We start from the raw sequence: 21,650 nt of genomic DNA on the forward strand, positions 1-21,650 counted from the left end.
GCAAAATCACTCCATGAGCTTTGGTGAGTGAATCAGTGATCATTTCTCATCGAAGGGAAGCAGACACCAAACACAGCCCTTCCAAACAAAGCATCCCTGCCACACTCCACCAGCAAAACACACCCTCGCCACAGCTCCCAGAGTAGTCACTTTGGAAATTAATTCTTTTCTATAGACTTCATATGCCAGATTTCTCTCCTCGGCAATCACGTAAGATCTAGGAAGGAACTTATTTTTTTAATAGAATTTGTTTTAATTATGAGGAAAGGGTGTCTGCCCTATATTAAGTCATGCTTCAATTAGTACAGCTATCATTTGGGTCATTACTTTAAGTATTTGAAATGTCTACTTAAATAAGGTCACTTTCAATTTGGTAAACACGCCTAAGTCATCATATTTATTCACAGCCAGTCACTCAAAGAATGCTGAGTAAGTAAACAATCAAGCATTAGCTAACTAGCCACAAATCCATTTGACTTTATTAATTTCTCTTGGCAAAGAAGCAAAAGAAGGAAACAAAACATCAGAAACGTTCTCACATCGTTCATTCACTACACATTTATTATACACCAGGTGCCAGGCACTCTGCTTAGGTTTCAATATGTTATTAATATTCACAACTCAGTATATATGAATGTTTTTAAAAAATGAAATCCAATTTTCCCATAAATAAAAGTTTCAACTCCTCAGATGTTTTATCTTATTTCTGTCTGATATGCCTTCCTCCACAGGGTGTGGGATACATCCCAACTCTTCAGCTTCCAGGTTTTCTATCCCTCGCTCCAAAAGACTCCCATCACCTGACAAGTAATTAATGAATATAAACTCACACTAGAAGTACTAGAGAGGTACTCACTATTTTAAAAGTCCTAGGAGAATACGAGTGGTAAAAAAAATAGTTCTATTGTTGCACTCAGATTTTTTTTATACATACATTTGGGTTTTGTGTTAGGAGGAGTAGCTTATACTTGTTCAAAAACTTTTTAAAATACACACACACACACACACACATCTATATATACATTCATATATATATATACATATATTCAAAATGCAGACAGAGATGTATACATCCTAGGAATAAAGTCTGAAAAGAGTACCACTTTATCAGAGGAATTTCCTTTGCCTCATTTCAAAAGAAACAACCCCTTTTCCATCTTCTTCTGGCAACACTGAAAAACTGGCACCCATCCAAATCTATACCCAAGAAAAGACCCACGCTGAGAACTGACCTCAAGCAAGTCGCTCTGCTCATCCCTAAGAAAAGGAGTTGGCCTGGAGATGTCCTGTGCTCCCTCCATGGCCTGCAGATTAGGGGGTCCAGTGTCACCTAATCTTCCACTACAGCTCCATGGGGAGGGGGTACAGATACTATACACACCCACACACTGAACCCAGCCTGGTCCCCAACACACGCATGCTGCAGGCTCCTACCCATGAGGCCCCAACTCCCCCAGGGAGTTCCAGCTGGCTTACCAAGACACATAAAACACCCCCACACCACCCAGAAGGAGAGGTGAGGAATCTCTTTCCCTCAGCCAGGCAGTCTCCGGAGGCTGCTGACATCACAAAGGTGTCCACTGGCAACCTCATTGTCATGTGGCTCTCCCCTGGCTCCCCTTCACTTGCAAATGCAGGGAAAGGGTGAGACCTTTCAAAGCTGCCAAGTGGGCAAGCTTCCAGCAGCAGTCTGGGAGCGAGAGGCAGAGCCACCAAGCTGGGTGGCAGGGCATTGAGCCTCGCGTTTCAATTTCTGTTCAGTCCTCCTGTAATGGAAAATTGCTCTGCACAAAGCTAAAGTGTTACAGTTCTTTCCAGCGCCCCTCCCCCGCCCCACCCTCCACCGGCAGCCTTCGGATCAGAGGGACAGAGCCCGCAGGAAGGTGGAAGGAGGGTGGTTGTGGCTTCTTACTATGTCCCTTGCTTCAGGCCCTGGCCCCGGGTGGTTACTCTTTTCCTTTGGAATGGGGCTGGTATCAGGGTCAAAGTGTCCAAATAATTGTCTGTGTCAAGCCCAAGAAGTAAACTGCACAGCGAAGCAGTTAACCGAATACCCCCTTGACATACCCCTGAACACCCGGAGGCTGTTCGTGAACGAGAACAGAATCACTAGTTTGCCAGCAATGCATCTAGGACTCCTCAGTGACCTTGTTTATTTGGACTGTCAGAAAAACTGGATTCGAGAGGTGATGGATTATACCTTCATCGGGGTCTTCAAACTCATCTACCTTGACCTCAGCTCCAACAACCTAACCTCGATCTCCCCACTCACTTTCTCGGTCCTCAGCAACCTGGTGCACCTGAACATTGCCAACAACCCTCACCTGTTATCGCTTCACAAGTTCACCTTTGCCAACACCACCTCTTTGAGGTACCTGGACCTCAGAAATACCGGCTTGCAGACCCTGGACAGTGCTGCCTTACACCACCTCCCTGTTCTGGAGACCCTGTTTCTGAGTGGAAACCCCTGGAAGTGCAACTGCTCTTTCCTGGACTTCGCCATCTTCTTAATAGTGTCCCATATGGACCCCTCAGGTGAGGGCTTGATCGGGTGTGGGGAAGAGGATGTGATTGAAGTGGCTCCAGAAAAGGTGAACTCAAAAGATGGTCAGAATGGGAGAAAAAGTTGGGTGAAGCTGATTGAATACATTCTTATTACTCTGCAGGACCCACCCTTGGGTTGACTGGAGTAGCAATAAGAAAAAGTTCTGAAATAGAAATTCAAAGAGCTGAGTTCTGGTCCCAAACTAGCACTTACCAGTTGGCTACCCTTGAAAATATCACCATTTCTCTGAGCCTCAGTTTTCTAATCCATAAAGTGGGGATAATAATATTACCTAAGGTACAGAGTTGCATCAAATATATGATGTGTGTAGAAATGATAAAGTAATTGCAAAGTGACAAGGTAATATAGGGACACTGTATTCTGTTGGTAAACTGTTTTAATCTGTTTAATTCAGCAACTGAATTTTTCCAGGATCAAAAAGTAAATTCAGTCATTCATAAGCAGTAGAGAATTCAACAGGAGTATGATATATATAGAAGGGAAAGTTTAATATACAGATGGAAGGAGGGGCACGTGAGCTACCCAGACAGTGAGAGAGGGAGGGAAGAAGGAAGACAGAGCTTTGATAGCTGCTTTGTTTTGAAGATGCTGGCCTCCTACGGAAGGAGAGAATGGCATGAATCAATGGAGAAAGGGTCCCAGTGCTCACTGTGTCAAGCAGAGAGATTCTAGTCTTACAGGTAGATGCTCAACCCTTACCTGGGAGATTTCCAAGCTCCTGGCCACCACTCTACCCGCTGTCCTCACCCGGCCTGCCATGGCGCCTGTGCTTCATTCCTTCTTTATCTTAGGGACTTTACTGTCTCATCCTTACCCTCCAATTCTTCTCTCCACCAATAATAGCACTTTTACCCAGGAAAGTCAGAGCTTCAGAAAAACGAGAAATAACCCCTCACAGAAAGTCTGGAGCCACTGATGCAATCCGACAAAATTGGACTCTGGGTAGAAAATCAAATCCTGTCAAAACCATGTCTTTCTCCCTTCCCTGGGTGTTTGCCTTTGCAAATGTTTTCATAGATGCAGGTTCATAAAATTCCTGCTAAAGCTTCCACCATGAAGTGCTGCCCAGGTGGCAATAGGCTAGGAATAATCCTGGCCAGAATGACAGACTTCAAGGAGAACTGGGGGAGAGAGAACCAAGTGGTGACAGCAAGTGAAAACCGTGCCCTCCTGCCCTCCCAATGGGTGTGGCTCAGAAAGTCCTCCTGGCAGAATCTGGACTGGGATGAGGCAAGCAGGGCTTTTAGGAGGCAAAATTTAAGGAGGCACTGAGAGCGAGTGCCCTGAGAATGAGACATTGTGAGTCAGTGCCTCCTTAAATGTTGTGCCTTAGACACCTGACCCTGCTGCCAGATACCTCATCTTGAGTTGTTAGAATAAATCAAAACAAACTAACTTTGTCAGACCCTCTTCCAACAGGACTAGAAGGCAGAAACAGTTATCTTGGGTAGGTGGCCTTGCCTTTCTATAACACCATCTCTAGGAGCCAGAGATAATGTTTTCTACTTTTCTCCAAAACTGTGATAGTGTCTAGAAAGCACTATAAAAGATGTTCAATATTAATCATCCTCATGCATGACCTGTGGTCCATAAAGGGATTCTCCCTGTCCATGTTCCTGTAAATCAGCCTATGGAAGGGTGTTATCTTCTCTTGCCCCTCCCCACCATACATGCACTTTTCCTTGAGTAGAGCCTATCAGGTTACAAGTGGGACCTCCCACCCCAGATGACAAGAGTGACATAGCTTGGCTTCCACCCCAGCACCTAAGCCTACCATTTCACCTCCCACTCCATCTCCCTTCATCAAATTTCTGCTGGCACACTTGTATCTTCTCAGAATTTTCAGGCTGACCACTTTGGACTCCTTGACTCTTCAGTTCAATCCACAGTTGAATGGGATTATAAAGTAGATCTTTTTCACTGCATATTTTCCAAGACATCACAAAGGAGTGTCTATCTTGTCAAGCTTATAAGCTCCTCATGAATGAAGAGTCTGTTTTGTGAGGTAGAGAAAACTTCATCCCCCAGTTGTGGGACCCCACACATGCACCCACCACTGCTAATTTGCTCATCTCCCTCCATTTTTCCACACATGGTACCTCATTTTCTTTAGTGTGAGTGTCACGCCAACACTTAAACTTGTGCCCTCAGCCTGTGGAAGAGACTAGGATTGATATTTTTAACCCTATCCTTGGATGAGAAAATAGACTGACCCGCCCAAAATCACACAGTTGATGAATGGCAAGAAAATAATTTGAACCCCTTGATTTCAAATGCAGGTCTTTTTCCACAAGACTATACTATCTCATAAATCTTCAAATTACATAACTATCATCCTGTAAGTGAGTTTAGTTATAAATATAAGTCATATTATAAACATACGGCTACAACATCTAAACTTCAGCTTTATTTTCTATCTGGCTGCCACTTGGAACTGACTCAAGATCATTTTCATTGGATAATAAGCACTAACCATCATAAAGTCGTTGATATGCCTGTACTTCCCTTGCAAACCCAGGTTTCACCCCAGTCTACCCCAACTCCAAAAGGGTAAATCTAACCTTAGCATTTGCTCTCATTTGGGCCTTAATCAGTCTGGTTCTCCCTTCCCATACACACATGCAATCACAAATATGCACACAAACACACATGAAAACACAAATACATACACACACATATGCAAACACAAAGGTTTGTATATACCATGTATACATATGTTCATACCATATATACATACATACTTACATACCTGCACATATATACCATTTATACCTACATACCTACTTACATACCCAGCAGCATATTACATACACATACATAAATGTACAGGTTCACACCCACATACATGAACAGATACATGCATACCCATAAAGTTGAACACCCATACAGTAAAATTCATTGGCTGCTTCTCTTGCCCTCTAGCCAAACTTCAATGTAAGGAAAGGTATTTAATTCTTTTTACTTTCATATGATGACTCATGGTCTCTGCTAGGTGGAAATATCTTTGCTATTGGCAAACATTCTTAGTGAAGTCTCAAACTTAAGCCCACCTATTTATACCACATTTGTTATCAAAATGGTGATCTTTGACATATTCTAGCATGGAGCCCATGTATCTCTCCGCATATATCCATGTTTCAGGAAATAGGAAGATTTCTATGAAATAAGCTGAGTAATCTGGTTGTTTATAGAACAGAATCTACTTCACAAACAGGCTCATTTTAGACCCAAGGAAATACTGAACCTTAGCCCTGGGAAATTTTCACTGTAGTATAATATTAAGGACAATATGAGAGTGCACATATATTCCTTGAAAAGCAATGCAGTGAAGTAAAGGACTTCCATGCTACAATTCAGTTCATCCATTCATCTATTTAAATACTTACTGAGTGCCTACTATGTGCCAAACAAGTGCTCATGAAGGTAACTAACCAAGAAACCTGAGGCTGCATATGGAGACTCACGTAACTCTGGGTCATCTGCGCCATATCTGTGCCATAGTTTAGTTGGGCATAACAGAACAAAACAGGGCACGACAAATGAGGCCAGCATGTGCCTACTAGGGTGACAGGCACTTGGGGCAGCCACTTGTCCTCCAGGTGATGAAGGACAGCCACCCTCAGGCAGCAGAGCCCAGTGTTAAGAGCTCAGGTTCTGGAATAAAATAAATGGGTTATAATCCTAGCCCTCATGCTGACTAGCTGCAGGATATAAGATAAGTTACTTAACTTCTCTGAACTTTAATCTCCTCATCTTGAAGACAAGGATAATAATAGAACCAACATTCCTAGGGCTGTCATAAAATGAAATGAGAACATTTATGAAGTGCCATTAGCATTTAAGCTTGACACACTACAAGCAATCAAAAAACAAATGGTTGGTAGATGAGGAAAGGTACAGAGAGTAGAATAGCAGAAAGCAGTCAAGTGTTCCCCTAGATAAGCAGTGGACTTCAGGAAGGCTCAGCATATGTGGTGTTAAAGGACAATGCACCCTGTCTAGAAACATGACTATAGAGATGCAGGCAGGAATATAGATAGGATGTGGGAAGGTGGGCAGCTGCTTCTAAGACTCTAACCCAAACAAAAATGGGGCAAAGAGAATCCTGGAGGGACAGGACAAGTCTATGTCACATTCTGAGTTGGGTATTATTAGGTAAGTTAAGAACATGGGTGTTCAGACCCTAGTCAACAAAAGCAAAAGCTCAAATCAAGGCTTTGTCTTAGCCTGGGCCATAAGACTTGGGGCTGGACCAGCAGCAGCAGGGTGCCTATTCCTGAGTCACCCGAATCTAGAACCAAAGCTCTACCTAAAGACAAGCTCCACTTCCAGAGGCAAGTGTGGATGTGTAGGCAACATTCTGGGGATGTTAGAAGTAGGCAACTTTCTCTAGCCTCAGGAGAAAGACGTCACCTACATGGTATAACTGAGTAATAAATACTTTTGCCCCAGTGTGTCCCTATCCACTTCCTACCACTAATCTGAAATTAGCCACTAGAGGTTCATCCTTTTGGGTCCCAAGTATGTGTCACGATCTTGAAGAACTTGCAAAAATACATGAACTCCTGGGAAGAATAACACAAGTGTCCTTAAGCCTTTATCAGCTCTCATATCAGCAGGAGTTAATTCTTGGGAATTTGATTAGCTAAGATTAATTCTGCAGTAGTGGAGAACCTTGAAGGAACAGAAGTGCAAGAAGGAAGTGCAGAGGTCTTAAAATAAAAGACATGAGGGCAATATCATATACTTCTGTGTCACATTTTTGCTAAGGACATTCCCTATAGAGGGGTTGTAGAGGAAGTCAAGTGTTTCATTCACTTTATTTTATCATAAGGCTGGACTGAACAAGAATATCAAAACTTTCTCAAGTTGGCAAGAGATTTGGCACTATAATCAAAGTTCTGAATCAAAAGAAACTCTCCAGTGGCATACTCACCAGATGTACTGAAAAGTATTCAGTTATCAAAGAGTTAATATAGTCACTTTTTAAACACAAAAGTTACAGCAGAAATGGAGGTGTGTTGTAATGTGTCCCTTGCCAGGGTGCTCTACTGAGCCCTGATCAATACAGACTGAAAACAGACCCACACGTTCCATTTCCTTTCTGGCCCAGGTTAGCAAGTGGGAGGACTAATTCCTGGCCAGAACTGTTATTTTCCAGTCATTAATGATACTTGAAGGTGAGAGTGGTCATTGAGTTCTTCCCAGGATATTTGATTTCCCTTAGGGAATAGGGTCGAATGGCTTTCAGGATGCTCTCGAAAATTCACTCAAACTCTAAGCTCTGAAACATACAAAACCTGGCCTCATACATCCCATTCCCCTCTACTGGCAAAGTCTGCTCTAATGCTATCCAACAGAAGTTTCTGCAACAGGGTAAATAGTCTACATATATGGTGCCCGATACAGTAGTCTCTAGCCGCATGTGGCCATTGAGCTCTTGAAATTTGACTAGAACAAATGAACTGAATTTTTTTATTTTATTTTATTTCAATACATTTAAATAGCAACCTAAGGCTAGTGGCTACCATACTGGTCAGGGTAGCCTTTTAACATAGGATGTTTAAGCTACAACTTTAGAATCCAGAGTCACAGGTAAGTGGCTATGGAGAAAAGCCCAGCGCAGAGATATCCTGACATCCAAGTTCAATGTTTTTCCCTGATGCCACGATATTTCTTTGCTGTCAGGCACATCATGATCCATTTAACTCTGAAACATTTATTGTATATTCATTATGTCCCAACATTGCATTATAATGCTGGAGTGGCTGTTTCACAGAGAAAAAAGTCATAATTTTTGTCTTGAATAAGATAATCTAGGATATAAGAGACAGAAAATAGAATTAAAAGCCAGGAGGCCCTGTCCTGATCCCAGAAATGCCACTATGTGATATGGGGAAAGTCACTTTCCTTCTTCAAGAGTCACTTTTCTTGTCCTTAAAATAAAGGATTTGGGTTAGATATCCTCAAAGGCCTCTTATAGCTGGTAGCCTATGGACCTAAATAGAAAGATAAGTGCACAGGAGGTGAGAGGAGAACAGTGCTCAACAGGCAGGGTTCCAGGGGAGCAAGTGCATAGTGGCAAGTGCTAAGGTGGAGGTGTTCCCAGTGATGAGGGCTACGTCACATAATTAGGAAGCTCAATTAAGAAGCAGATGCCTCTAACTCCTGCACTCTCCCACCTCCTATATTAAGCACCCCCAACTTCACTAAAACAATGCCTCCACCCCAAGGAACTCATTGCCCCAAACTTTCCTCCCAGGCCAGACCTGCTCGAACAGTGCTTCTCAAACTCTAACAAGCACAAGAATCCCAGGTCCTATGCCCTGAGGTTCTGATTCAGTCAACTCTTCATGCCAGTGGTCCTTAGGCCACTTTTCAGAAACCCTAGAACAGTGGCTTATGTTCTGGACCTTCCGTGGCTGTTCCAATTAGTAAATGAATCAATTTGCACTGAGATGCTAATGCCTAGTGTTTTGAAATATCCCCTCAGGGAACACTTGCAATTTGACAGGGAACAACCAGAAACAGTGAGAATTTAGAAAGTGACAGGCTACCAGGGGCCAGAGTGGGGCGGTTTGAGGACAGAGAGTCCCGTCTGTGTCAGCTCTGATAGCCTTAACCAGTCCTAAATGAGTCTGATGGTGGGGCCCATACATCAGAGGAGCTTGAGCAAGGGTGCTGCAGAGGCAGTGGACAAAGCCACTCAGGGCCATCTGCAGGAAGCAGATGGATTGAGTCATGTGCTGCTTCAGGTCCAAGTCATTTTGAGGGCGTTTTGAGCAGAGAACATCTTAGTTTCATGATGAGGTTATATCATCCTGTATTCAAGACTGCTGTAATGGGATAATGGCCCCATTTCAACCTACCAAGTACAAAGTCATCCACAACTGTGCCCAAACTTAGATTTCCAGAATGAATTCAGGTCCTCACGTTATTCCACTATCAATGCTTACCCATGTCCTCCATCAGGGAAATTAAAATAAAGATCAAAGGAAAAAAAGAAAGAAAGAAAGAAAGACTGGGCAACCAGTAGTTCCAAGGCTTCCAAGGCTGTTGAAAGCCAGAAGAGCAGCCTCCCGAGGGCAAGGAGGGGTCTGAGAGGCGTGTAGCTGAGTCAGTGATCCCCAAGCCACCCAGAAAATCTGAGAAGGGATAGGAGCAGCAAGCATGGGACATTTAGGAACCCCTGGGTGATGCTGACACACTCCCTGACGCAAGCCAATTGGGATCCCTGAGAGTAGGTGATCGAAGGTCACTCCAAGCTCAGAAATGCCAGATCTCTACACCTGGTCCCTCAGGTCACCCAGCATCACTCAGGACTCTGGAAAACAGCAGTGCAAGTCTGGCCAAAGCAGTCAACCTCAGTTTCCTCATCTTAAAAGGTGAAGAGCTCCTCATCCTGGAGGTAATCCTGCAAAGGATGGATGTGGCTAGAGAAAAGGATGGGGGCCCAGCTAGGAAGGGCCTTGAATGGTTTTTTGGGGAACATGCAATATATCCTAAGAAGTCTTGGGAGGCAAGCGAGCTGGAGGTAGGGCTAGGAAGGAAGCTCCTGTAGGCGTTCAAGCCAGACAATATGGCAGCCTATTGCAACAGTGAGGAGAAAAGGTGTAGACATTTGAGAAGGAATCATTTAGAAGGCAGAAACAACAGGATTTGGGACTGAACTAGCTCCTCTCATAGTTTCTTGCGCACCCTTTGTCACTTCCGGCACAATTCTAATTAATAAATGTGTATTCGTTTAACATTTGTCTTCCCTGATAGACTGGAAGCTCTATGAGAGCAGATCCGAATCTTCAGAAACAAGCACAGGCCTGACACAGAGAAAATGCTCAACTAGTGTTTCCTGAGTGAATGAATGAGATACAGAAAATATAGAAAAGGGAAAAATCAATGGTAGCTCCCACGACTTTGGCTTGGACAGTGTGGGGGCTTTGCTGACATAAACACACTTGGAGGAGGGCAGTGAGGAAGTCAGGGGAGAAGCCGAGTCCCGTCTTGACCTTATTCAGTGAAGAGTCCCTGTAAAACACTAGGCATTTGGATGTTCTGACCTGAAATTCAGAATAGAGAACAGGGCATAAAATATACATATATTTGGGGGTCATCAACTCACTAGTGATCATTGAAACCTAACAGAAGATAAGATCAATCAGGAAAAAGAGTTTCAAATGAGGATAAGGGCCAAGTACAGAAGCTTTGGGGAATGCAACATACCAAAGGGTCAAGTAAGGAAAAGCAACCCATGTAGGACAGCAGGAGCCCCCAGACAAAGGAAATTAGAGCGGGATAAAGTCATGGAATTCAAAGAGTTCCAAAAAGTGGGAGCAGGTCGGATAAGGACAGAAAACTGTCCATCAGATTTAGCACCGGAGATCCCTGATGTCTTAGGCAGTTCCACTGGCATGATAGGAGTGAACACCTATCCATGATGGGCTATGAACTGAACATCAAAGATAAGAAGGCGTAAACCATGTAAACTACTCTTCTAGAAAGCATGGCTGTGGACTGCAGGGAATAGGATGCTAGTTGGAGAGAAAACAAATGAAGAAGGAGGATTTTTAGGAGAAAAGAGATCCAACCATGTGTTTATCTGCTGATGGAAAGAGTCGATGCAGAGAAAAAGGACAAAGATACAGGAGAGAGGGGAAGTCATTTGTGGGGTAAAGTCCCCAAGGGGACAGGAGTGGATGGATGGTCTCCAGAACCAAATGGAGGGGTAATCCTTGAAAGGGGAGTGGCACCTCCTCTGCCTTCTGGGACTGCAGAGAAGGAGGCAAGGGTAAACATAGATGGGGGTGAGTGTGATGATGGGGGACGAATACAATTGAGGGGCCCAATTGGTGCCTGTATTTCTCTTTCAGTGAGGTAAAAAACAAAGAATGACTATATATCTATAAAGTACACAGTTTCATGTAATGTTTTCTATGATGCTTCCATAATTCCATAACACCAATCCAATTAGGCGACTATAAAATATCCATTGTCCTTGAGATGTTCACATCCTAGTTGAGCAGGCAACACTAAGGTGGGCTCTGGATGCAGGTCACCTGGCTTTTCATCCTGCTTCTGTCACTTGCCAACTACTTGACTGCGGGCAACAGTCTCCATCCAACCCAAGTTCTCATCTGCAAAATGCAGATAAAATAGTGCCTATTACCTCAAGTTATGATAATTAAATGAAAAAACCCACATGAAGATTTTAGAACTGCACACAGTAAATGTTCAATTAATGCTAGCTGTCGTTGTTACAAATTCTTTGCCTGGTGGTGATTCTGATTGTCACATGAGATGTGGAGAAGGCGTAGAGCAGTGTGGGTTTGCAGAAACAAACAGGGTGAGCAGAGGCAAGGAGTTCAACTTAGGGGTGCTGGAGTTCTTGAGGGGAGTGTTAACGCTTCCAAGATGATGTCATTAAAAAACACCTAATCTGCTGCATGGTCCATATGCAATGATAGTTGGTGGGGTTTTTTTGTTTTTTGTTTTTGTTTGTTTGTTTGTTTGTTTGTTTGTTTGTTTGTTTGTTTTTGAGGCACACTCTTGCTGCTCTGTCACCTAGGCTGGAGTGCAGTGGTGCAATCCCAGCTCACTGCAACCTCGACTTACCGGACTGGGGTGATCCTCAGCATCCCCAGGAGCTGGGACTATAAGAATGTGCCACCATGCTTAGCTAACGTTTTTATTTTTAGTAGAGATGGATTTTGCCATATTGGCCAGGCTGGTCTGACCTCAAGTGATCCGCCCACCTTGGCCTTCCAAAGTGCTGGGAGGCGTGAGCCACCGCACCTGGCCAATGATAGCTTTTTTGATCACATAGGTGAATTTGGCCTTCTCCTCAACCCAAATAAGAGAATAACTAAAAACCTGATGCATCCAATTAAAACATAGTTAAGACTGGAATTAAAGTCATGTTAGACAAACCCTTGTAATTTTCAACGCATTTTCTTCTAACAGTCAAGATGTTTTGGTCACAGCATTTGGCTGAGGTGAGGCACAGGCATTGTTATCCCTATTTGACATTTACAAAGAGTTGAGGAGCCCAGACTGAGATCTGAGTGCATGCATTCACTGACAGTTACTGAGCACCAATCAGATGCCAGCGCCTTGGCCAGGCACGGGGCATACTGGTGTGAACAGAAACAAACATGCTCTCATGAAGCTTACATTCTAGTGGGAGAGGAAGACAATAAATAAACTGACATATGACATAATGTCAAATAACAACAAGTGCCATGGAGGAAAATAAGAGAGGGGAAAGGAAGTGTGTGCCTGAGATTGAGGACAAGGTGGATACTTCAGGCTCAGGGGGCCCGCAAAGGTGATTTTGAGCAGAGAACTGAAATAAAGTGAGAGAGAAGCCATGGAAATATTACATGGGGAGGAAGAAGCTCTTTCTAGACCAAGGGGAGAACGAACACAAAGGCGTTGGGCTGGAATGAGTTTGACATATTAGAAAGGGAATATGGCTGGGGCAGAGTGAAGGAAAAGGAGAAAGGGAAGAATGAGATAGAAAATTACTAAGGCCAGGTCACATAGGGTAGATAGGACATGGAGAGGCTTTTGATTTTATTCTAAGTGTGATGGGAAGTCATGGAAGGATTTTGAGCAGGGAAGTGACATGATCTGTAATTACAAATTGCTCCCACTGCTGTCTCCAGACAGAGATTGTAGGAAAAAGCAAGGACACACATTCAGAGGCCAACACAGTTCAGGCAAAAGAGGACACTGGCTGGGACGAGGGCAATGGTCCAGGTAATGAGAAGAAGTAAGAATCGGGACACATTTTGAAGGTAGGACTAGCAGGGTTTCCTTATGATCCAAACGTGGAATGTGAAAGAGGAAGCAAACAGTTTCTGCCTGGTGTTTCTGCCTGGTGGACTGGTGAATGATGGTGCCCTTCGGCTCCTGGGGTTTCATAATGGTTTGTTATCCATGAGGACAACTGTCTGCCCTCTGGATTTTTCTGAGCAGATGGGTAGTTCTTAAGCAGGCTCAGTTTTAGGCCAAACTGAGAAGAAACTAGAAGAAAAAAAATTTAATTTTTAACTTCCAAGAAGAACCTGATCCCAGCCCCCAGCCCCATCATGTAGCTTGTTCCCCTCACCCCACCAAAAGGTGGTAGCACGGGGCTACCCCTGAGTAGGGATTAAGTCATTTGCTTCTTTTTCAGAAAACATTACACTTTGAGTGTTATTTTATTGGTGAAACGAAAGGTTTCATCTCCCACTGACAGAGTTCTGGGTACTGACAAGCCCATGAGACGCAATTATGAGAAAAAGAAAGCTTCTTGCCTCTGAATCATGCCCACATGCAACCAGTTATACACAAGACCAGTTCTGTAACCTAAAACACCTATAAAGCACAGGCATCATCAGGTTGAACTTGCTGAACGTCAAGGTCTCGTCTACATGTTCCATGAGTCTATGAATCACTTTTAACCTTTAAAAATCTATAGACTGTATACACAAGGGGGAAATTGTGAATACCCGATAAGAATTGTACTTTGCACAAGCCCATATAACACAAATCCTTAAGGTTTTAAGGTGCCTAGGATGGATTAGACCAGGAGTCAGCACATGCTTTCCAGAAAGGGTCAACAGTAAATATTCTAGGCTTTGTGGGTGTTCATTGCACCTACTCAACATTGCCATTAACGTGAAGGCAGCATTAGAAAATATGTAAAAGGATGGGAAAACTGTGCTCCAATAAAACTTTGTTTACAAAACAGCAAGCTGGATTTGGCCCACAGGTTGTAGTTTGCTGACCCCTGGCTTATGCCATCATTAGATGACAGCTGGGCAATGAGTAAGTGGAGCTCCACAAAGGCAAAGGTAGAAGCCAATGCCAGGGCTTGAAATTCTCATAGGTTTGTGCATGAGGATCTGAGAAGGGGGCCTTGCTGGCCAGTTGGCTTTGGTGTTCCTGAGCAGCCATATTGCCCAACCTAGGTTTCTTTCTAGGGAATCATCTCCTCTGGGGCACCCGTAGTACAACAGAATATATAATAGTGATCTCTTCAAATTCTATTTGGGGAACCAGTCCTAAACAACAGGACAAAGTACTATAGAAGATCAGACCAATAATCCACGCTTGCATTCGACATACATTTATTGAGCACCTACTGCGTGCCAGAGACTAAGGATGCAAGGGTTCAGAAAAAGGGTCTCTGCTCTCAAACAGTTCTCAAAAAGTAATTTGGAAATAATAATAATTACCTTTTGATATCATGTCTGCAGCAGTTTGTCTTCATACTCTTACCGTTGTTTCCTTCTCTTTGGTCTCACAGGACAGAGGAGGTGCCCTTCCCAATTCAAGGCTTATACCTCCATTTGGTCCTAAAGAGCATCCATTCCTGCCTCCTTGGAGCTTCACTTAGCGCACTGAACCTTCCCCATACTCTCACAGGGATTGCTACTCACCCAGTGTAGAGTGTCTGAGGCAGTTCAAGGTCAGCTGACCCACGTATGGTATTCTACCACTCAGGTTCCCTTTCCTCCACCGGAGCATTATGTCAGGGACAGCGAGCCCAAGGGGTTTGAATAGCAATCAATTCATTCAACAAATACACCCTGAGTTCTAGCATCCTGATAAACATCAGTGAACAAAACAGACAAAAAATCCTTATCCTCATAGTATCTGTAATCTAATGAGTGGAGCCAGACAAATGAATAGGTGGCAAATCAATTTCCTTGATAAAAACATAATTTACCTTGCAAAAAAAATAGAAGGCAAAGCACTGTACATCTAGTGATATTTGGGTGGACTGGGGCCTAAAAGGAAACATGGGGGAATTAGGCTTTTTTCTAAGTCCAGGGTAGAAGTTGACAAAGTGCTTGACAAGGTGCTTAAGCTGATAGAAACATAATTTACTCACTGAGAGGTAATTGCAGTACCTTCAGATTCCACCCTCTTGCTTTCCGTTGCCACCGCCTAGATGCTCACCCCTCCAGTCAGCCCAGAAGGTTCCTGAGCAAGCTGCCACAGGGGCTTAGAGCAAACTGCCCATGGCCTGGCTTCTTTGGGGGCACCAAGTCACTGGGAACCTGCAGCAGAGCCCTGGGCAGAACTGGGGTCCCTCCGGAAGACAGAGAAAAGAAGCAGTTCCTCTTATAACCAGAGGGTTCAAGACTATTTTCTGAAAGGGAGGTCTCCTGGGCTGCTACACTAATAGGTGTGGTTCCAGGCCCCAGCCACTGTAGTTGTTCCATGCATCTGATTCCGACAAAGAGGTTTACCGCCTTTGAGCAAGATACTGTGTACAGAAATAAACCAGGTGGTGGTTTATATTTCCTTAGGAACTATTTGAAATAAGAAGTTCAATATTAACGACATCTGTAGTTAATGCCCTGGGCCACTGGAGTGAGGCTGAGTAAAGTGGTGTCATAAAGCTGGGTCACCTGTCTATAAAATGAATGGAACCTCCTGAAGTTGTGCAGTGCACAGCATGTACAACAGTACTTGCTGACGCCCTGTGTGAGAGGCAAGGAAATCAAGAAAGCCAGAGAAGGAAGAATTGATGTATAGTTTATTTATTCCATAGCATGGGAATAGTTAAAACTGCCCTGTGGGGTGATCAAGAGTAGAGCTTAGAGTTTAATTTTGTAAAGCATCTCATATAGTGCCTAGCACATGTCAGGCACTCCAGGATCAGTAGATGGGTATAAAACCTCTAAAGTCATCATACTAGAATAGGAAAAGAAGGTATGGTTCATAAGCTAAAGAAAAGGAAGTTAAATGATTAAAAAAAAAAGGAGGCAACAAAGGGTTAGAAAAAGGACATGAAATAAGGAGACAAATGAAAAAAATAGATACTAGATATAAATCCAAATATATCAGTAATTACATTAAATGTCAGTGGGCTTATTAAAATACAAAGTTTGCTAGCTTGGATGAAAAACAAAACCCAGCTACATACTGCTTACAAAAATATACCTTAAATATAAGAACGTAGAACATAGAAAGATTAAAAGTAAAAGGACGGAAGAAGATACACAATGTAAACACTAACCAAAAGAATTTCAGTGCAGCCATAGTAATGTTAAACAAAGTAAACTTTAAGGCAAGAAGCATTACTAGAGATAATGAGAGACATTGGTCAATGTTAGAAGGGTAATTCTACCAGGAAGACGTAACAATTACAACTTTGTATGCACCTAATAACACAGCTTTAAAATTTGTAAAGGGAAGGCCAGGTGTGGTAGCTCACACCTGTAATCCCAGCACTTTGGGAGGCTGAGGCAGGTGGATCCACCTAAGGTCAGGAGTTCGAGACCAGCCTGGCCAACATAGGGGAACCCCATCTCTACTAAAAATACAAATATTAGCTGGGCGTGGTGGCACGTGCCTGTAATCTCGGCTACTTAGGAGGCTGAGGCAGGAGAATCACTTGAACCTGGGAGGCAGAGGTTGCAGTGAGCCAAGATCGCACCACTATACTCCAGCCTGGGCAACAAGAGTGAAACTCTGTCTCAGAAAAAAAAAAAAAAAAAAAAAAAAAAAAAAAAAAAATTGTGAAGCAAAACTTGAAAGAACTATATGGAGTGGACCAGTGCACAGTTAAAACTAGTAATTTTACATAGTTACAGGGACTAGTAGACAATAGTCTAATAATAACTAAGAGACAATAGATGTTTATAAATAAAAAGTCAATAAGGGTATAGAAGATCAGTACACCACCACAACCTAACTGACATGCATAGAACAATGTACTCAACAAAGAATACAATAAGTCCTCACTTAATATCCATAGGTTCTTGGAAACTGCCACTTCAAGCAAAATGACATATAACAAAACCAATTCTACCATAGGCTAATTGATATAAGCAAGAGTTAAGTTTCTAAAGCTTATTTCTAGTCATAAAAACATCACCAAACTTCTAAATAAAGATCAAAACATACTTCTGATATTTAGCATTGAAATATGAAACATACATACATTTAAGAAAGATTCATACACACAAGTAAGATAATATTTGCCTCATTATTTCAGTTCAGGGCTGTGAGTGGCTGGAGCCTATCTTGGCAGCTCAGGTGTAAGGTGGGAAGCAGCCCTGGCCAGGATGCCATTCCACTGGGGGCCACACATACACACACTCACACATACTCAGACTGGCCCAATCTAGACACGCCAGTTCCCTAATATGCACGTCTTTGAGATGTGGGAAGAAACCAGGGCACCTGGAGGAAACCTGTCCAGACATGGGGAGCGTGCACACACTGCATACAAACAGTGGCCCTGGCTGGGAATTTTTTTTTTCTCATTAATATTGTAACAAAATGACAGAGAATGAAACAACGTTATTAGAGGTTCTACTGTATATTTTTGCAGCACATGGAAAATGTACTAAAATTGACCTTACATTCAGCCGTATAGCAAATTCTCAAGAAATTTCAAAGGATCAAAATTACAGAGTGTTTTTATAGAATTAAACCAGAACAGTAGGATTAACCTAGAATCTCATAATTTAAAAAAATACCAGAACATCCCTCAATTTTACAAATTACACAATTCGGTCAATGAATGATAGCTCTTATTAACCAGAACAATAATGATCAGACATGGTTTATACCTTTAAGAGCTAAAAGTCTACCTAGTAGGAGAGAAAGGATGCACATCGTAAATAACCATCATGCAAGATAGAATGTGATAGGTACTTAAGAATGACACACGGAAATGCTAGGGATGAGTTCACAAGTGGGAACAATCACATGTCCTCCAAGCTCTGAGGACGGGGTGGTTGAGGAAGGTCTCCTTGGAATAGACGCATTTAAGTTAGATCTTAAAAGATGGGAAGAATATGATCCTGCAAAACTAGGAGTATGTGGCATTTGATACAAAAGGAGCAGTGTAACAAAGTAACTACAGATGAGGGTAAGGGTGAGGTGTAATCAAGGCATAGTATGTAGTTTAATTTGATTGGAGCAAAGGTTACCAGCAGTGCTGAGAAGCAAGGAGAGAAGGGGAGAAGGGGTAGATGCTGAGGGGCTCTGAATGCCAGGCCAAATGGTCTGGGTGTTATTCCGAGGTTCACAGGAGGTCAGAGGAGGGTTTTGAGCCAGAGTGTGACCGGGAAGAGCTGTACTTGGGGAAGGCAATTTGGCAGAAGTGTGTGAAATGGCCCTGAGCTGGGAAAGGGAAACAATGGAGATAGGGAGCCGGGGAGGGGAGAGCCCAAATCTTGGCAGTCACTGCGACTGGGAAGAGGGGGAGATAATTCAACGGGAGAGAAACCCAGGCCTCCCTCCCAACAAAGCCACCCACATCCCTCACTTAGCAGCCTAACAATGCATTAAAATCACTGCCTAATTGCTCCTTTCAAAGTTAATGCTCCAAAATGGGGAAACGTGTGTGATGTTTAGTCTCATCTCTGCCGCCCAAGCTGCAATTTGAAAGCCCAATCTTTTTAAAAATAGAATGAGATAAACCCCCCTAGACACATCCCAGACCCTCCGAATCCCATGTTTTCCTTCTCAAATACAACTTTCTTTGAAGATTCATGTGTCTCCCACAGTTTGGGCAGGTGACCTGAGCTCTCTCTCGATAGAATTCTTGGAGAGCTTCCAGGCGCCTCCCCAGCTCACAGGAGCTCCATGCTCAGGCCTCCTGGGCAAAGCCACAGAGGTCCTCAAGCCAGGCAGACTAGAAAGAAGTACAGAGGCATAATTGTATTCCTCAACTCCTTTCCCTCTACTTGAGAGCTCTCTGGTGGGGCAGGTTTGCCCTGAGGGCCACCATCCCATACTCAGTCTGGAGAGAGGCTTCTTCCTCTGCCTTCCTCTGTAATCATTACACACAGTGGATATGACACAGTTCCTGCACTGGCTTCCCCTCTTGTGTCTACAACTTTTTCTGAGCTTGAGTCCTAAACAGCATTACACACTTCAGGCCATCTTCCTGAACAAAACAAAATGACTTTGCTGTAGGTGCATTGATACAGAAGCAAGAGGCAGGTAATGGTGTCCAGGTGAAGAGGACAACTCTTTCCAGCCACCCATAATCCCAAATGCCTTCTCCCCAGCCAACTTACTTCTGTACTTTTTCTTTGAATGTTGCTTCCAGCCCCCATTAGGATTTCCCTAACTGAACCTGATTTTCCTAACATCCTGGGTCACCAAGGTTAGTGATGTTTTCACTAGTCAGGCAGTTCCTGCCCTGAAGTTTAGAGGAAACTCCTCTCCACAATAGCTCCTGTTTGCAAATCCCACTTATGCAAAACAAGCTCACACCGTCTTTCTGTCTTCTGTCTTCTGTCTAGATTCTGCAGTTATCTACAACCTTCAAGTTATGGGATCTCCTGAGTCTCAGTTTCCTTATTTGTAAGACAAGGAAAATAGTATTATGTGCATCAAGGTTATTATTAGAATTAAATGAGATATTTGTAATTCACTTAGTGCATAGTAAGCACTTAGCAAATACTGGCTGCTATTATAATATTGATTGTGGTTGTCTCAAGCTCTGGCCTCAGCGCTGAGCTGGAGCTCAATGATCTAGTGTGTGCTGGATACATTCACCTGAGCGTCTCACACAAGCACTCAGCCTCAGCATGGCAGAGTATATGGAGTTAGAAAAATGCAGGGGCAGTGATAGGGCTCCAAGGATTCCGTGCTCGAGGCACAATCACCTGTGCCTTCTAACCTGTGTCAATACGTTCTCTCAACTACCCTGAGAAGTGTCATTCTTTGCCTGGTAAGATGAGGAAATGGAATTCAGAGAAAGAATCCAGTATCCTGCTGAAGTTTACAAAATTAGCAAGTAACAGAGTCTGGATTAGAAGCCTGGCCTGTCTAGCTCCAGAGCCCACTTTTCTTTCTGTTATATAGTGAAGGCCATGGAGTTACATATGGGGAGGTGTTCAGAGAAGTAGCCAGGAAGCTGAGTCAGCCGCTAAGAATGACTGAAGACTCATGTCGATGACATAATCAGCCAGTGATGGCCAACATCACCTCTGAGAAGCAGAACTGCTTTCCCTATTGACAACCTGTTTACCCTGGGCTCCCCTGACTTGTTCAGGGGCGGGGGGGGTGGGGAAGTGGTGAGCGGGTAGAACACACAGTAAACATTTCAAGAGAATCTCGTCCCTTCCTAGAGTTGAGTGGCTTGCAATGCTCTTGGCGGGTGCTGGTGGTCCCAGGTTGGACTCAGCTACTGCTAAAGAGAAAGGGACAAGGTGAAGGGAAAGTTGGGATGGACACAAGGGAGGGGCAAGAGGGAGGTGACTGGTAAAGAACAGAGAGATGTCAACACTTCATGGCAATCTTGCCTAACCTTTCAACCTCCCCACCCCTGTTGTGGCCTCTCCTTCCTTGAGCATCCTTAAGAAGCATTTTCATGGCCTGAATGCAGCAAAGCCTGGGGACAAGGAACAGTCCAGGCCCAGTACTTCTCAAACTCCAATGTGCAACAGATATCCTGAAGGTCTTGTTGAGATGCAGATTCGGATTCAGGAGGTCACAGGTGGGCCCTGAGATTCTGTATTTCTAACAAGGTCCAGGTGATGTCGATGCTGCTGGCCCACAGACCGCACTTGGAGCAGTGAGGGTCCAGATGGCCCCTCCAGATCTCCTTTGGCCTTAGGACCATGGGAGTCACGCTGTTTCAGCACCCTGCCTGCTGTGTTTTTCTTCTTAGATGATCTAAATGCCACATGTGTGGAGCCCACAGAGCTGACAGGGTGGCCCATCACCCGGGTGGGGAACCCACTCCGGTACATGTGCATCACGCACCTGGACCACAAGGACTACTTCTTCCTGCTGCTCATCGGCTTCGGCATCTTCGCCGCAGGAACTGTGGCTGCCTGGCTCACAGGTGTGTGTGCTGTGCTCTACCAGAACATCCGCCGCAAGTCAAGCGAAGAGGACGAGGACGAGGCCGGGACTAGGTTGGAAGTCAGCAGGCGGATTTTTCCAACCCAGACGAGCTCGGTCCAGGAGTTCCCTCAGCTTATTTAGTTGCCAGAGACCACTATCCTATGTGCCTCCCCCAGGCTCCCTGCTTTCTCTCTTGCCCTCCCCATCCCACCACCTTGGAGCTGTCATAGAGATTGAAACCTACTAGTAAAATAAATAAAATCTCTGCTAGCCA

General features: G+C 43.9%; 1 protein-coding gene across 1 annotated transcript; it reads left to right on the plus strand.

Moving 5' to 3' along the window:
- Window positions 1-1,616: 1,616 nt before the first annotated feature.
- LRRC52 (leucine rich repeat containing 52) lies at window positions 1,617-21,650 on the plus strand. Its single transcript, XM_015125504.3, has 2 exons — window positions 1,617-2,535; window positions 21,198-21,650. Exons 1-2 carry the CDS (start codon window positions 1,914-1,916, stop codon window positions 21,515-21,517), a joined length of 942 nt encoding a protein of 313 aa, XP_014980990.1. The 5' UTR covers window positions 1,617-1,913; the 3' UTR covers window positions 21,518-21,650.

The sequence above is a fragment of the Macaca mulatta genome, chromosome 1 (assembly GCF_049350105.2).
Source record: "Macaca mulatta isolate MMU2019108-1 chromosome 1, T2T-MMU8v2.0, whole genome shotgun sequence".
Taxonomy (NCBI): domain Eukaryota; kingdom Metazoa; phylum Chordata; class Mammalia; order Primates; family Cercopithecidae; genus Macaca; species Macaca mulatta.